Source organism: Dendrobium catenatum, unplaced genomic scaffold, assembly GCF_001605985.2.
Source record: "Dendrobium catenatum unplaced genomic scaffold, ASM160598v2 fragScaff_scaffold_665, whole genome shotgun sequence".
In the NCBI taxonomy this organism is placed as follows: domain Eukaryota; kingdom Viridiplantae; phylum Streptophyta; class Magnoliopsida; order Asparagales; family Orchidaceae; genus Dendrobium; species Dendrobium catenatum.
In genome coordinates, this window is record NW_021319127.1 from 4,596,315 (window position 1) to 4,613,937 (window position 17,623).

A 17,623-nucleotide genomic window follows, 5' to 3' on the forward strand; every position below is an offset into this window, starting at 1 on the left:
GTAAAGAACCAAGGATGACAATGCGTCTGCAATCACTTCATGAGAAATGTTGAAGAGTGAAGTTGATGAGTTGATGCATGAGAATGAACTGATAAGAAATTAGGACATGAAAGTTTTTGAACAGCGAAAGGTTAAAACTAGAGAGGATTAATCATATATGGCTAGAGTCTATTAACAAGTGATATATTAGTAAGTGTTAGAAACCAGTGCTTTTAAATAATTGGGATGCATTACTTCTAGTGGTATGCCAAATAAAAAATTCTTTTATAACTTGAGATCATTGCAGTCGAGAATCATCAATCCCTTAAAACACTGCCCAACTAATTCAGATCAAGAACAAAACGACTGAAACAGCTTAATAATTTACCTTTCTATTAAGGAAATTGAGATATGGCAGAATTGTCCATAAAGATGTCACTAACGATAAAAAAAGAACCCCCAGCCAATGAAAAAACCATCATACTGTAATGTTGGTAAAGTTGATGTGCCACAAGTCAAACATTAATAATAGATTATGCCCATTCAGATCTTTCCATATTACTTAAGGAAAAAACAACAAAAATGTTTCATGAATGTACCTCATTAACTATGAAAATGTCTTATATATTTAGGAAGAAAGGGAAAACTTCATGTCCACATAAAAGCATTTGATGTAAAATAGAAGACTTTTTGCCTGTTTTCCAGTTCATTACAATATCACAAAACTGCAAATTCAGTTTAGATTGTGCTAGACCAAAAGAAGCAGATACACATTTACTCCAGCTTATTCTTCAGATAACAAGGGCTAATAGCAGAATGTAACAAAACGGTGAATTTAAAAAGCATAAGAAAAAAAAAAGGTGATCAAAACCAACTAAAGCCCCAAACAAAAGTTAATGGGATGCTGCAAAAAAACATAGGAAAGCACTGCCAAAGGCATAAGATAAAATGCTTGAGCAAAAAAAGCTATAGATAGGGAAAAATATTAGAAGGCAAACTGAGAAAAATCGTATACTCAGTAGATATATCCTCCTGCTGATATCACTTAACATCTTCATTAAATAACAAAGTAGTTTGTCAGAAAATTATTCAAGACATGCTGGTAAACTACATATCGTCAATGTAAAAACATTATCTATAACAGCATAAATATTTAATACAAGGAGCATATTATATGCAAAGTTATAAATTTTAGATTTCAAGTAAGAAAAAGCAAAAACTAACAAACCAACTATCATTTTCCTCCTCTTTAATTTACTTTAACGCCTCTAGTGATAGAGAGATTTGACTCAGATATCAAGTAAAAAAAGCAAAAAATAACAACCTAACTAATATTTTCCTCCTCTTTAATTTGGAAGAGTAATGCTCTTAAATGACTCACAAAGTCACAATGGTTTCCAATTTTCAGAAACATAACTTCCCTTAGATTGGTTAGATGGTATTCAAATAAATATTTTTTTTCCTTCCCATCTCAAATTTTAGAAAAAATCTAAGGCGCTATCCCATCATAGAGGAAAAAATAACAGAGATCATTTTTAAATCTTTAATATGTAGATGTAATATCCACAAACATTATTTTTTTTAATTCTTTTCATGAAAAAACCAGCCTTTGGTTTAAAAAAAACTCTCATTTGAGAGGTGACTACGAAACATTTTACTACCAAGTACCAACTTCTCCAAAATTAAGAAACTAGCTCTCCTCATATTATGTGTCCATGGTCCTGACGGAGAAAAACAGACCAATTATTTCATCTCCAGTTAGCTTAACCAAAAATAAGTAAGAACTAACATTCAGGAATCATTTTTTCATCTCTCCCAAATGCTCAAAATGGATGTTGGATATGAGTGATCGAATAAAACTATGCATAGTACATCCAGACTCAAGTGTCATAAATTCCTAATACGGAAAATTTTTTATTTTCACTGACACTTTGTCTCAAAAGGTTTGATTTATTTCTCAATTATCAATCTTCTCAATAACTTCCATATTTTTTTTAAATGTACAAGGAACTAGGACATTATAGATAACTAAGTGAAGATAAACCAAGCACGTCTCTTTCATCACCAAAATAAATAAAACATGGGAAGTCAACCTAAGAAAGATCAACAACTCCACCATCACAACTCCTCCAAAATTACACAAAAATAAATAAACAGACAAACAAATGAAAAATATGGGACGCCTCTGATTATGAGAAAGGCTCGATCCCTTCTAATGAAATCCCAATGAACCTATGGTATGGAGATCATATCTTCTTCCCAACTTCATATTTCTTCTATGATAAGAAGTCCACTGCGGTGCCGAACACAAGCCACACATGAAAGAAAATTTCATGTTGATGTTGAACAAAGACGTGGCGCTAAACTAAGACTCTTCGGATCTAGTCATACATTTGATTCTAATTAGATATTCTATATTGACAATTCCAAAAATTGGAAAGAATGTGATGAGCGAACGACGGGAATTGAACCCGCGCATGGTGGATTCACATGAAAATTTCTATTTCTAATGGAATTGATCACCTTCTTAATCTTTTTTATTAATTAGAAAAATGAGTATGAAGAATAATGAATATTATAGAGAATATGAATATAAAAAAAGAAAGATAAAAAAAAAAGAAGAAGAAAAAGAATTCATAATTATTATTCTAATTATGAATAAATAGAATTTCAATTTATGATAGAATCTTTTCCTAAAAAAAAAAAAGAAAGATTGGGCCGAATAAAGAAGAAACATCTTAGACTAATCCTATACTATGAACTATGAGGGTCTTTGTGTATTTGCATATATCTTTAAGCTTAACCCAACAACAAAAATAGGGAAAGATAAGTATTAAGACCAACCATTCCAACACCCAACCCGCTACAAAATCAACCAAAAGTTAAATAGACAGAAAAATATATAAATCACAGAATAGTGAGCAAAGGTTAATAAATCACACAAGTAGCAGAAGAAGAAAATCTCTACTCCAAGGATCAGCAATAGAAGTATATATTATCAAGGAATCAACATGTATAATAATAATTGAAGGATCAGCAAAATGAAGTATAGAAGATCAAAGGATTAACAACAAGAAGAACACTACAAAATTAGATGATTGGAACCAAGGCACTAGAAGAAGGCAATAAGATGATAAGGAGAAGGACAACAACCTCAAAATTAAATGAACAGAGATTGAGGTGATCTAGCCTAATAAAAGAATAGCTAAACGGCATTGCAATCAGGAAAAACAAACAACCGCTATTAAAATGGAAAAAATCAAATATAAAATACTAGCATAGTCAATAAAAAAGAACAATAAATGATTAAAGGCTGCACTACAAGCAAGACACACAATAACAACAACAACAACATCAAGCCTTTATCCCACTACGTGGGGTCGGCTACATGAATCATTTATCTTCATCATGTCATGTTAAGAGTTAAATTCTCATTTAAATCTAATAAAGAAAGATCATTTCTAATATTTTCTAACCAAGTCTTTTTATGTTTACCTCCATCTTTCTTAACATAAGTTAAATCTAATACACATCTACTCTCATGATCGGGTCATCGAAAAGCCGTTGTTTTATGAGACAAAAACATCTAAGGCGACTCTATCTAATCTTATCTTCCACTAGAGCTACTCCAACCTTTTCAAATATATGCTCTTTTTGCATCCTGTCTCTAAGAGCAAAGAACACCCTTGTGTTAAAAATCCAATTTGGAATCAAATAAAGTCCAAAATGAGAAGACATAACAAATTTGATCCTCACATCAAACTCATAAAACCTCAGAAAATAAAAAACACCAAAGAACATAACATATTGGGATTATACATTGCTCATATAAAACATTCAACATCAAATAAAAGTGCATGTCATAAAGGAACGGTACTATTACATTATAAACAATGGCTAAAAAGATAAACATCACACATTCAATAGGAAATCATCCTCATAATTAGCTTTATCCCAACCATTTGAGGTTGGCTTTATAAATCCTCCCACTCCCTTCATTGGAAAGAAATCAAACACAAAATACCACCTTCAACAGCAACATTCAACCTTTAATTAACTTGAAAACTATTCGAGCCTTTTATTCCTAAAAATCCCAAAATATTGGAACATTGAAATGACTGCATAAATCATCTCTAAAATGCATGGAGAGACTGCATACAACAACCACTCATTAGACCCTGGCTAATTCATTAAGTATGCCCTTTTGTATAAGCCATCATGGGATATGCCTTATTCCCATCTTAGTTTACTAGGGCAGCATGTTGGCCACTTCAAGTAGCTTAAGAACAATTATCAAAAAACTTTTCAAAATGTCATATAGAAGGTAATCAAATCCAGCCTAAAATAAATCCTTGATTTAGTAGAACTTAATAAATCTCTGTTCAAATCCAGGATTTCTCAAATCATGGAGGAAATATCTTTAAAATGATTTAGTTTAGCAAGATTTATGAAACCTCTTCAGCTTCCCCAAACCTTTAAATCAGCAACCAAACAATCTAGAGATTTGTTTGGATTTAAAACTTGGCAACCAAACAGGTCTATAAAAAGAATATGTTAAATTCTATTATAACCCAAATGAATATGATTTATCAAATCAGGATTTGCTAAATTCTGCTTTCAACTGAACAGGCCAACCATGGGTCCATGAGTATTAACATTCCAATAAGTCGTCAAACAATGAAATCTAAGGCAGAAATTGGTTCTAAGGAATCCCCGAACCAAGACAGGCTCAATTAGCTTTCTCTTAGCATCAGCCCACATGGCACCAAGGCAACAAAGCTACGATAAATCATCAGCCACAACATCGTGGCGCTGCAAGCTCTTCCAGCATCCAGACCACGTGTATCCACTAACTATCTCAAATCATTTCAGCATCAGGAAAATCAAAGGTCATCCTCATAAAATAATCCCGCAAGTGATTTTGCAAGTGGCAAAAACAGAAGAAACCCAGGCTCCGTCAACAAAACATCAGCGCTGAAAAAGTCCGATCAGACAAAAAAAAAGGTAAAGCGCGATGAAGTGGATTAAAAAACACAATAAACCAACATCAAATAAGATCGAACCGGTCCAAAGCCAACCGAAGAACACAAATTGCACCACAATAACCACCAACCAGAATAAAACCCCGCTAAGCAAACGCGATCCTGCCGGGAAGCAAGATCACAACCCGATCAACCAACGCTGATCATGCAAAAGAGAAAAACAGTAGTTTACATAGGATCGGAGGAGTGCCATTCCGAAACGTCTATGTGGCCCGATAGATCTTCTTCAGAGAATTTGGAGAAGATGATGTCGTAGACTGCTGTAGCTCTGCTTACAACAAGGAGGAGTCGCTGCACATCCTCAGGCCCTCGGATTTGCTATCGGAATGAGGATAGGTTTGGCGATCGATAAAAGAAGTGTAAAGAAATGGAGAAGACTTGGAGAAGCAGGAGGACAATGAGAAAGTAAAGCGATGGCGTTGTTTTTCCGCAGTGTTTGAGGACACTGCTGATTTGTTTTCCCTTCTCTTCAGCCTCCATAAAATTTTGCGGGTGATCATCTGTCGATTTGCCAGTTGTATGCTTTGAGACCGTCCGATCGGATTAGAGATCCATGATTCAACAGAACCTTTTGTACAGTTTTGGGACATTTTTTAATTATTTTTTTTGGGACACCTTTTGTACAGTTAAAGCCATTTTTTTTTCTTTAGTGCTACCTGTTGTGCTTCAGAAGAAATTATTTTGTGCAGATCGGATGCAGAAACATCGTCTAGAAATCAATATGAATGTTCCAAGTCACTCTTATGTCGAGCAGTATCGAGCAATATCGAGCATAGGGGTGACGTGACGCATTCTAGTTGGTCTCTGGACGATATTCGACGTCCGCACATAATAATTAATCGTGTTGCAAAAATAGGATGCTCATGTGGATGAGTGGTTTTACCCTTAGAAACAATATACAAAGTGAACATATATGTGAAAAGTTAGGAGTAGCTCCAGTGGAAGATAAGAATCGAGAGAGTCGCCTTAGATGGTTTGGTCACATAAAATGACGGCCTTCAAATGACCCAATTAGGTAAGTATAAGTATTATATTTGACTTATATTAAGAAATGCAGAGGCAAACCTAAAAAAATTTGATAAAAAGATATTAGAAATGATCTTTATTTATTATATTTCAATGAGAATTTGACTATTAACATGACACAATGGAAAAAAAAGATTCATGTAGCGACCCCACGTAGTGGGACAAATGCTTAATGTTGTTGTTGTTGTACACATATGGCTACTAGCTTACTATTATAAACCTTCTATCATACGCATCAAATGGATCCAATTCATCTTAATCTGTTGGTTATGAGCTTTGATTATCTATCAAGAGATCTTAGATTCGATTCTTACTTATATAATATATGTGAATTTGACTTAATTGATCAAAATATCTCAAATATATATGGGTCTCTCTTGCTGCTAACTACCTCACTGACTCAATATTTAACCTAACTTCATATAGAGTTTGCATCAAGATGCCCTCTTTTTTCATTGTTAATCCATATACTTATTATCCATAATACTGTTAAATTTTTATCAATAAATGGGTTATGTTTTTTGTGTTGTTACAAATTTATTAAATTTTTTTATTACAAATTTATTCTAAAACATCACCGACATGATTGATACACATCATCGACGCTCACTATCAACATCAACATTGACGTCGGTTATCGCCAATAAGACTAACAGACACTATTAATACCAATATTTATGCTATCATCACCAATAAAATTGATGAGTGCTATCTTCACAAGCTCAAGGGATATCGTCCACATTAACATCAATGCCTATCATTTTTACTAAGGCATGTGCCCGCTTTATTGATTAATGATCTCCTCTCCTATAAGAAGAATGACTAAATATAATATTAAATATCTCTTGATGACAAACTCAAATACCCCACAATTTTTATATTGACAATGAAACTCATATTTATAGTTCACATATATTGCAATATATGAATGTCTTTCAAATGAAGTGGAACAACAATTTTTTTATTATAGGACTTATTGTAATGGAATATTATCAACTAGTTAGACCCAATAGTAGTTCCCTTTCAAGTATTTTTATATAAACAAATCTCATGTATCGTACAGGCCATTCTAAGCTTATTTTTAATGTGTATTAAAACTCTTTGCAATATTAAAAAATTAACTTTTTTTTAACAACAACAAGTCGTTATCCCACTATATGAGGTTAGCTACATGAAACCCTTTTTCTCCACTATATCTTAAGAGTTAAATTATCATCTAAATCTAATGAATAAATGTGATTTCTAATATTTTCTAACCAGATATTTTTTGGTCTACTTCTACCTCTTTCAACACAATTCAAATCTACTACATCTACTTTTCTAATCGGGTAATTGGAAAGTCTCTGTTTTATGTGACCAAACCATCTAAGGCGACTGTCTCTAATCATATCTTCCACTGGAGCTACTCCAACCTTTTCACGTATATGCTCATTATGTATCCTATCTCTAAGAGTAAAGTCACTCATCCACCTGACTATCTTCATCTATGTGACACTTAACTTAATATTATGCTTCACTTTTAATGGCCAACATTATGCACTATTGTTGTGTCCTGCAGTATTCGCGACGGTAAAAAAATATTATAGTTTGACGTCTTAGCATTGTAAGGAGATCCAACACACAATTAGATAAGTGAGAAGGTGCAGCATTCATAAGAGACACCAGAGCTTTTACGTGGAAAACCCCTGAAAAGGGGGAAAAACCACAGGGCCTGGCCCAGTTTGAATGAATCCACTAGTATATACAATCGATTACAAATAAGGTCCTTCCTTAGGAGAAGGCCTTGGCTTGATGTCACAAATATACATCATATAGAGTGCATTACAAGGTGGGAGTTACAATAATCAACATAGATATGTTTGTATGGTCGGCACGACCATAGTCGATAGGTTGGAGACTGGAAAGACCATTGTCTGGCGATGGAGGTCAAAAGGACTATAGTAGGTGATGCAGGTTGGAAGGACCGTAGTCGGCACGACACAAAGGTCAGAAAGACCATTGTCTGGTGATGGAGGTCGGAAGGACCATTATAGGTGACAGAGGCCAAAAGGACCGTAGTCGGCAGGTGACCGGGGTTTAGAAAGATCGTAGTTGGCAACAGACCAGGGTCTGAAAAACTGTAGTAGGAGGGCGGTACTTCGGTAGAAGTTCGGGGGTTAGGTGGTGTCCTGGTGGAGCACAGGGCCTCAAATGGTGGTTTGACGGAGCAATGACATCAAGTGATGGTTCGGTGGAGGTGAGGGCCTCAAGTGGTGGTCCGGCGGAGCAACGATATGAGGCGGTGGTTCGGCGGAGGTGAGCGCCTCAAGTGGTGGTCCGGCAAAGGTGAGGGTCTCAAGTGGTGGTCCGACGGAGCAATGGCGTCAAGCGGTGGTCCGGCGAAGGTGAGGGCCTCAAGTGGTGGTCTGGCGGAGCAAAGGCATCAGACGGCGGTACGGCGGAGGTGAGGGTCTCAAGTGGTGGTCCGGAGAAGGTGAGGGCCTCAAGTGGTGTTCCGGCGGAGCAACGACGTCAAGCGGTGGTTCGACGGAGGTGAGGGCCTCAAGTAGTGATCCGGCGGAGCAACGACGTCAGGCGGTGGTCCAACGGAGGTGAGGGCCTCAAGTGGTGGTCCGACGAAGGTGAGGGCCTCAAGTAGTGGTCCGGCGAATGTGAGGGCATCAAGTGGTGGTCCGGAGGAGCAACGGCGTCAGGCGGTGGTCTGGCGGAGGTGAGGGCCTCAAGTGGTGGTCCTGCGGAGCAACGACATCAGGCGGTGGTCCGGCAGAGCAACGACGCCAGGCGATGGTCTGGCAAATGTGGATGGCCTCAAGTGGTAGTTCAGCGAAGGTGAGGGCCTCAAGTGGTGGTCCAAATAAGCAATGCTGTCATGCGGTGGTCCGGTGGAGGTGAGGGCCTCATGTGGTGATCCGATGAAGGTCCGACGGTGGTCAGGCGAAACTCTGGCGGTGGCTGAGGAGGAGCTTCTTCCTTCTCTTCTCTTATTCTCTTCTTGCTCCGGTCCTCCTCTTAAGAGAAATGAGGGGTCTATTTATAAATTTATGGAGTGGCATGGCCTGTAAATAGGTGAGAGATCAGGGATAAATGTTGAGTGGTTCAATGGACGACCGATATTGAATCCCTTGATCATATACCGTTTGTCAGATATTTGAAGGTCTTAATGTTATCGGAATTCAGCGATCTTTGGCTCATTGGATTCGTCTCGTCGAACCGCTCGATTCGACTATAAGCTTGTTATGTTTGGTAATACAAATTGTGGTTTGAACCTTCCAACAATGCTTCGGGTCCTTGATTTGGACCCATTTGGGCTCGGATTGGGTTGAATTTGGTGTCGTTGGGTTCGTTTTCGAGACGCTTAGTTCGACTATAAGTTTGCTGAAATCGGAGTTGAGATGGTCTCCGAATTAATTTTGGAAGTTTTCAACTTGATTTTGCATCGAGATCCGTGCATGATCAAGATAATTTTTGGAGGACGTATCAACATTGCAGGTCAAAAAAAAATTTTTTTTTTCTATAATCATAAATATTCTAACATACAATAAAATTCATAATTTCGCTAGAAAGTATTATTACACGTGTTAGATTCATAAATATTCATTTTCATATAAAATATAAAAAGCGCATCTAATATTTATAGTCATAAATATTCATTTTCATTATTAATGATGTTTATATTTATTTATTTAATATATTACTCTCTTCTATTACCTATTTATAAGTAAAAAACTCAAATCTATGACCTTCAGTATTCTTCAAATACTATGAATTAAAAAAAAAAAAATGCTGTTATCAGACATTTGGCAATCCTAATGAGAACGGTTAGGTTTGTTTTAAATGTTCAGAAATTTATAAAAAATGTTAATTAAAATACGAAATATCAAACAAGCAAAATATCTTACACTCGTGACAACCCAGTCCAGCGAGGAATTAACCCAGTTTACCGTCACCGCCTTGCGACTTAGAAGGACCCGGTCCGTCGGTCCCTCTCCAGTTAAAATTAGCGGTCATCATTGGTTCATTTCACCGCCATCTTATCGTCCTGGCATAAAACTCTCTCCCGGCTCCAATCTAGGAGTCTGCCTCATTCTTTTCTCCTCCCTCATCAGTTGCCGGCCGGAGCCCTAACTTGCAAACCGGATCTCTTTTGAAGAAGAAGCTGAGATGAGAGAGATCCTCCATATACAGGGCGGGCAGTGCGGCAACCAGATCGGGGCCAAGTTCTGGGAGGTGATCTGCGACGAGCACGGGATCGACCGCTCCGGAAAATACAGTGGAGATTCCGATCTCCAGCTTGAGCGGGTCAATGTATACTACAATGAGGCCAGCGGTGGGAGGTACGTACCCAGGGCGGTGCTTATGGACCTTGAGCCGGGGACCATGGATTCCTTGAGATCTGGGCCGTACGGGCAAATATTCCGGCCAGATAACTTTGTGTTTGGACAGTCTGGTGCGGGCAACAATTGGGCAAAAGGACACTACACAGAGGGCGCTGAGCTCATCGATGCTGTTCTGGATGTGGTGAGGAAGGAGGCCGAGAATTGCGACTGCTTGCAAGGTAAAGGGATTTGAGCTTTGGAATGGGATGTAGGGGGGTTCCCTTAGGTTTGCCACTGTTTGTTCCGTTATTGCTCTCTTCTTGGGGTTTATATATTTCGTTAGAGGGGACTGTTTGCTCTGAATGGGGTAGTACTTTGAAATAGGGCAGTCTTTATTTTATGCGTTTATTTTCTTAGGATATCCCTAACGATATATTACTATGGATTTTGGCTTAGATTTATTTGGTTTTCAAGGGTAAGCTGACTCTTCCGATGGAGTCTAATCATCCGCGGGTTACATATTCTGAAAATTAGTAAATATGCTTTTGTGCAAAGTGCACTTAATTTTAAAATTTTGATATATTTTAAATTATGCACAGATTTCTTGTGTTAAAAGTTGGATGGTTAAATTGGAGTATTTGCCTCAAGAGTATTATGAGATAAGATGATATCATAGAGGCCTAAAGATAATTTTATAAAATCACATTGACTATGTTATGATGCATGGATCTGCGGGTTGGGCAGCAAAAAAATTTCTTGTTATCTGGACCGAGCATGATTAAAATGATAATGCTAAAACATATGTATGGAAAATTAGAAAAGATGAGTTTGAATTGATTATTTTAGAGTAACAAATAGAGTAGACAAGAAATGTTTGAAATTGTGCAATCACATATGAAAGTGTAAGTCTTAGAATTAAACAACTAAAATGACAAAATATGAAATAATAAGTAACATACCGACGTCAAAGAAATATATTGAAGTAAGATAATAATCGGTCAAAATAAGATCATAGCAATAAGCCTCTCATATTTTCAATTCAACATAAATAAATAGTTTAAGTCAATAAGATAATAATTTAAAAATTCAAAAGTCTCTCCTTTCTCATCATGTTGTGGTTTTAATTTGAATCATTATTATAGTGAACTGTTTGTTCTCTTCCATCATCCTCGGTTGTGTTAACACTCTCTCAATCTTCCTCCTCATCTTTGATCTCAAACATTTTTATCTAGCATCATCGAGGGCAACAATGATCACGTTTGTTTGTGAGTCCGAGCAACATCAAGGGCAATCGTAGTGTGTGATTGAAAGTTGAGAATGTGTGCAATTATCGATTATATTTGTTTGAGGTTTAGGTGTACATAAATAATAAAATAAATTCAACTTTATATTTTAAAATTATAAATGATTGAAATCCTAATTTGTAGGCTTGCACCTTTTACAAATTGCACAAAGCCACAGAGGCGTGCCTCATAAGGCGTACATGTAATCAGGCCCGCCCGAATGAATAGCACACTTTATTGCCTTTTTTTAATTGCGCTGATGCACATCTCTTATTGTACAATTTTAAACAATGAAAATAAGTTTATAAATAATATATTTAGGTGGTTTGGATATGTATATGATTGTTGAAAATGCGCCAATTAACCCCTAGATAAAATTATTATTATATGACTTGGAAAGATAAAGGTTTTGACTTAAAGTAACATGGATAAAAATGGTTCAAAATAATATGTGAAAATAGGCCTAACACTGTAGAAAGCACTCAATGAGAATGAGTGGAAAATGATGATTCATTGAGTTGGCCATAGATAATTGGGATACGGCTAATGTTGATATAAAACTTCAATTTATAGTTATTTTATTTATTACTTACAGTTTTAAATTCATCTAAGATTTTTATAACCTATCTTCATATTAGAATTAGAAATGATTTTATTTCCTTTTTAAGATTGTTTTTTGCTTTATCACTTGGTGGTTCAACTAACCCATCATTTTTTTTTTAGAATCACGTGCTCCGAGCAATTATCATTCCTCCGCCTTTACTATTTTTGCTAGAAGAGCCTAACATTTTTTAGACTTTCAAATTCTCTCCTGATCGGACTTCATATGGAGTCTTTCTAATATTTCCTGCATATATCAATGCCACAGCCTCGTGCATCAATAAACACTCTTTTTGATGCATGATTATCTTTTTCAATTGAAGCCTTGATATGGATTATCATTGATTGTTTTCTCTGTTTACTACTGAAATGGTTTTTTCCAATATCAACTTAATATGAATTTATTTTTTAGCTATTTGATGCGTTTTCTTTTGTTGGGACTTGGGACTATAGCTTATTCTTTGATGCATTATCCATCTCCTACTTTGTAGATATGTTATTCCTGCTAGGCTATTGCAATTAAATGTGCAGCTTGTCAGATCCCCAGGATTGTAGTTTGTATTATGTGGTTTTCCATGTCTTTTTGCATGTGGTTTCTTCTTTGGCAGAGTAGGCCACACTTCCTTTGTTATGCTTTCTTCTGCTTTGGGATTTTGGCTTTTGGTTTTGGGAGGATTCGATTTTGTTATTAAATTGAACTAATAAGAAACAACCAACTAGGGAACTAAATATCTTTGAATAGGAAACACTTAAGGCTGTCATAGTTGAGTATTGATTTAACAAAATTTTTTAGGGAAGTTATCTCCTTATACTGACGTGATTTTTTATTTTTAGTTTTACTTCGGTGATTTTCTTCCATTAATTAGTTTCTTGTAAATAATTTATTGTTGGCTTTCCTAGAGTTCCTGATTTTGTTCAATTTATTTCATCTTAAATTTTAATTATGGTGGATAAATTACAATTACTTGTTGATTTGTCATAGTTATATTTTCTTGTTTTTTTCTTTAAATTTATTCAATGTTTTCATTTTTATTTGGGTTTTAATTCTCTCTTTTTTTTTTCTAAGGATAACATGTTTTATATTTTTAGTTTTCTGCACTTCAAGTTCACTTGTGTGATCTTAATTCATTATATCATTATAGTTGCATTAAAAATCAAAACCCTAAGTTGTCTTATATCAACTTGGTATCGGAGCTTATGATTCGATCGTCTTACTAGCTAGAAGTAAGAAATTTAACTGGGTCAATTTAAAGATGAAATAATGATACAATTTAAATGAAACAAAGTAAATATGGTTATAACCAACAACATAATTGTTGCAGGGTTCAAAATTTCATTTTTAATTTTGATAGGAGGTATAATCTTGGGAATTTCTTAGGGATTAATAGTTTGGAAGATTTTTCTGGATATTACCATTTCTTTGATTCCAAAAAAGTTAAAGTTGTTGCAACATAATTAGTTGAGCTAGCTCAACTATTTGACTAAGGTTTCGTTTGGGACAGCTTTCTTATTGCTTCTTAAAGCAATGATAGGAAATACTTGAGTTCACAACTAATCCAAGAGGAAATACTTGAGTTCGCAAGCAGCCCTAGCAATAATTGGTAAAAACAGCGAGAATAATGCGAAAATTTGGATGAAATCAATCCAAAACGATAGTTTGCAATAATGGAATCAAAGCAAAACAAACACAAAGCAAGATACAATTGATCCTCAATTCGAGAGGAGGATCGTTCTCTCCCAATCTCTAGACGAGGAGTCTAGAGCCCAAGACGCCAACGAAACTTCAAGAGAAACAAATCAAAGCAATAATCCTAACCCTAAAACACCTCATGTTATTTAATACATAAACTTTCTAAATCCAAACTCCCTCAAAAATCCTAGCCGCCCCCTCCTTTCTCCTTTTGGATTTAATTTGAATAGTTGGACCCACTATTGGGGGAAGCAAAGAGGGGAGGAGGCGGTATTAGTTCGCCTCCTATAGGCCAAAACCGGCCCTGGGTGGGCCGGTTCAGGGTTTGGGGCTGGTTTAGGAAGAACTGGCCTAACAAGCAGCTTTTCAGTACAAGAAATTTAATTTTTGTACTAAAAAGTTACTTTAAGAAACAATAAAAAAGCTGTCCCAAATGGAGCCCAAGAATTTTGAGTAAAACAAAATCAACATGAGTTAGCATAAAACATAAGCTTAAGCAATATCAATCATTTGATGAATATAGGTACCAATTCCATGATGAATTTAAGAGTTGTAAACGGATATAATTCTAACATGTTTGAATATTATGGAAGTTTTACACATTTGACATTTTGTAGCAGCACGTGATTCTCCTCTACACTTTTTTGTTATTACTACTTGTTTCATTTTTAGGTTTTGGCGAGAGTTTCAGAGTGGACTAAGCTACAATTCATTGAAAACAATAAGTGAGATTTTATCTTGATCGTTGAGTATTGATGCCTGTTGTGAGCTTTATATTAGAATTGTAAAACCTATGCCTATTAGTAGCGATGATTCAATGACATCTCATTTAAAGCCTATTAAAAATATACTAATGTAAAGTTTATGTATGATTGAACTTGATTTTATTCAAAAGATTATAGTTCATGACTTTTCTTTTGAGGATGTATTAGTTGCCTAATTTTATTTAGTAGTTATATATAAATTTATGTGATGTTGAAATTGAATATGCACCTACATTATATCATATTCATGAACTTAAGTTTATATGTGCACAAGAGTTGGACTTGGAGATTGATAGAAATTGAGCACAAGAGTTAGAATTGCTTCATTTTGATGTTTGTATGGTTGATGTTACGTTGGTAAGATATGGGTTTATTTTTTCTAGTCCTTTCTTTGGTGAAGTGCTCATATCTGGGTCAACTTCAACCTGGTAGGAGTGTCCGACCTGTTGACATGCCTGCATTATCCTCCTTAGTGCTGGCCATCAAATAATTCTTTGTTACTTTTTTCCCTAGTTGAATTAATCGCATGCTTTGGTTGTGCATGACGTCCAAAATTTCAACAGCAACTTTACCTCTGTATTTGCACTCACTTATCTTTCATTTACATTATGGCTTGCATTTATTTTGATCTGTATTGAGCTTATTAAAATCAACTTTGAAGCTTTTTTGGGTACATGATTTTCTGTTGTCAAGTTATGAAAGAATTGCCCCCAAGCTTGTGCCTTCTATGGCCCTCTAAAAGCTGCGAAAATATCTCAATGCTTTAAAAACCATAAAAATCTGTTATTAAAATGTGCCAAAGGCCGTCCAATATGTACACCATGTTATCAAAAAGCTGCGGTAATGGCTCCAAAATGACGGTATTAGCCTCTCTCTCAATATGTCGCTGCATTTACATTGCTGCGCTTGTCTATATTTCTAGTTTATTTGGTTTCTGAACTAGTGTTGCCTATAAATTTTCTTCTATCAATTTTTTTAAAATTTAATTTAATGATTATTGTTCAAACTTTTCACCTAATAGTGAGATCAGGCCTTCAAAAAAAGAGCAGCTGTTAATGTGCATTGATGCTAGCTGATCTTTTATGCTTTTTTAGGATTCCAAGTGTGCCATTCTCTGGGAGGTGGAACTGGATCCGGCATGGGAACCCTTCTAATCTCTAAGATTAGGGAGGAATACCCTGATCGCATGATGTTGACCTTTTCTGTCTTCCCATCTCCTAAAGTTTCAGACACTGTGGTTGAACCCTACAATGCAACCCTTTCTGTTCATCAACTTGTTGAGAACGCTGATGAATGCATGGTGTTGGACAACGAGGCTCTTTATGATATCTGCTTCCGCACGCTAAAGCTTGCAACTCCTTCATGTAAGTCATTTTCCACATCTTTTATCGTTTACTATGCTGGATACTAAATGCCTCTTTAGTTTTGTTAAGGATTGCCTCTAATCTTGCCCTTTTTGAAGTAGTTTGTTGGAGTCGAACTCTCAATCCGGCTAAACAAAATTATCTTGAAATTGATTACTAGTCTAGATTTCATTTTTATGGGTCCTTTGACATCTATTTGCATGTGTTGGTCTGGCAACCTTTAGATTGAAATCCATCTCTTAAATTATATGTTTCCTTTTACTAATCACATGCTTGGAAAGACTTTTTTTACTAGCAGATTATAGGCCATGAACTTAGGAGGTGTTTGGTATTAGGATTGGATCCTATTTTAGTAGGAAATCCTAGGCTCATAAATCCTGAATAGTGTTTGGTATGACAAATTTCAAGTACCGTTAAATCCATATAAGTTGTTTGGCAACATATCGTGACACGGGCGCTGCGGGAAGAAGTTCCGCAACTGTAAATCATGTTAAATCCGAATAGGAATGGGATTAGGATTTACACGGATTTATGCCGTAAATCCTGGATTTACAGATTCGCCAGTGGATTGTGTTTGGCTGGATTTACAACGACGGATAAATCTGATACGAAACACCCCCTTAGTTTATTATTATTTTTTAACGTTACTGACGCCTCTTGTTGTATCTGCTCAGTTGGTGACCTGAATCATCTCATCTCTGCTACAATGAGTGGTGTTACTTGCTGCCTGAGATTCCCCGGCCAACTCAACTCTGATCTCCGCAAGCTCGCCGTCAACCTCATTCCATTCCCCCGTCTCCATTTCTTCATGGTGGGCTTTGCCCCCTTGACCTCCAGAGGCTCTCAGCAGTATCGTTCCCTCACTGTCCCTGAGCTAACCCAGCAAATGTGGGACTCTAAAAACATGATGTGCGCTGCCGACCCTCGCCACGGTCGCTACCTCACCGCTTCTGCCATGTTCCGCGGCAAGATGAGCACCAAAGAGGTAGACGAGCAAATCATCAATGTCCAGAACAAGAACTCCTCATACTTCGTGGAGTGGATTCCAAACAACGTTAAGTCCAGTGTTTGCGACATCCCGCCGAAGGGACTGAAGATGGCATCGACATTCATCGGCAACTCGACCTCGATCCAGGAGATGTTTCGCCGCGTAAGCGAGCAGTTCACCGCCATGTTCAGGAGGAAGGCTTTCTTGCACTGGTATACTGGGGAGGGCATGGACGAGATGGAGTTCACCGAGGCTGAGAGCAACATGAATGATCTGGTGGCTGAGTACCAGCAGTACCAGGATGCAACAGTTGATGAGGAAGAGTATGAGGAAGAGGAGCCAACTGACTGAGCTACTTGGTTTACTTAGGTTTGATTTGATTTCTCTTCTTGAAACTTGAAAGCCATCTTTATCGTGTGCGTTTGTGCTTTTGCTTGATTGACAGTTATATTCGTGGCTTTCTTTCATTTCGAGTATTTTGCTTATAACTACATTGCTGAAATTTGAAAACTATTGATGTGCTTAAATTTGTTTGAGTTATTTATTGGTTATGATGTATTATTTTTACTTA

The 17,623-nt window shown here is 36.4% G+C and overlaps 2 protein-coding genes across 2 annotated transcripts in view; one reads left to right on the forward strand and one right to left on the reverse strand.

Moving 5' to 3' along the window:
* LOC110092801 (actin-depolymerizing factor 11) overlaps positions 1 to 5,480 on the reverse strand; it is a 29,654-nt gene extending 24,174 nt beyond the window's left edge. Inside the window, exon 1 of the mRNA XM_020817471.2 lies at positions 5,194 to 5,480. Coding sequence (XP_020673130.1) covers positions 5,194 to 5,214 — 21 coding nt within the window. The 5' untranslated portion in view covers positions 5,215 to 5,480. The remainder of the gene's footprint in view (positions 1 to 5,193) is intronic.
* Positions 5,481 to 10,098: 4,618 nt separating this feature from the next.
* LOC110092808 (tubulin beta chain-like) lies at positions 10,099 to 17,623 on the forward strand. Its single transcript, XM_020817481.2, has 3 exons — positions 10,099 to 10,602; positions 15,795 to 16,064; positions 16,739 to 17,623. Exons 1-3 carry the CDS (start codon positions 10,209 to 10,211, stop codon positions 17,401 to 17,403), a joined length of 1,329 nt encoding a protein of 442 aa, XP_020673140.1. The 5' UTR covers positions 10,099 to 10,208; the 3' UTR covers positions 17,404 to 17,623.

What these genes read in the sequence shown, in the direction of transcription:
- LOC110092808 (XM_020817481.2), top strand. Translation starts at nt 10,209, where the DNA reads ATGAGAGAGATCCTCCATATACAGGGCGGGCAGTGCGGCAACCAGATC. An exon ending in GAATTGCGACTGCTTGCAAG is followed by an intron (nt 10,603 to 15,794) that starts GTAAAGGGATTT and finishes ATGCTTTTTTAG; the next exon opens with GATTCCAAGTGTGCCATTCT. An exon ending in AAAGCTTGCAACTCCTTCAT is followed by an intron (nt 16,065 to 16,738) that starts GTAAGTCATTTT and finishes GTATCTGCTCAG; the next exon opens with TTGGTGACCTGAATCATCTC.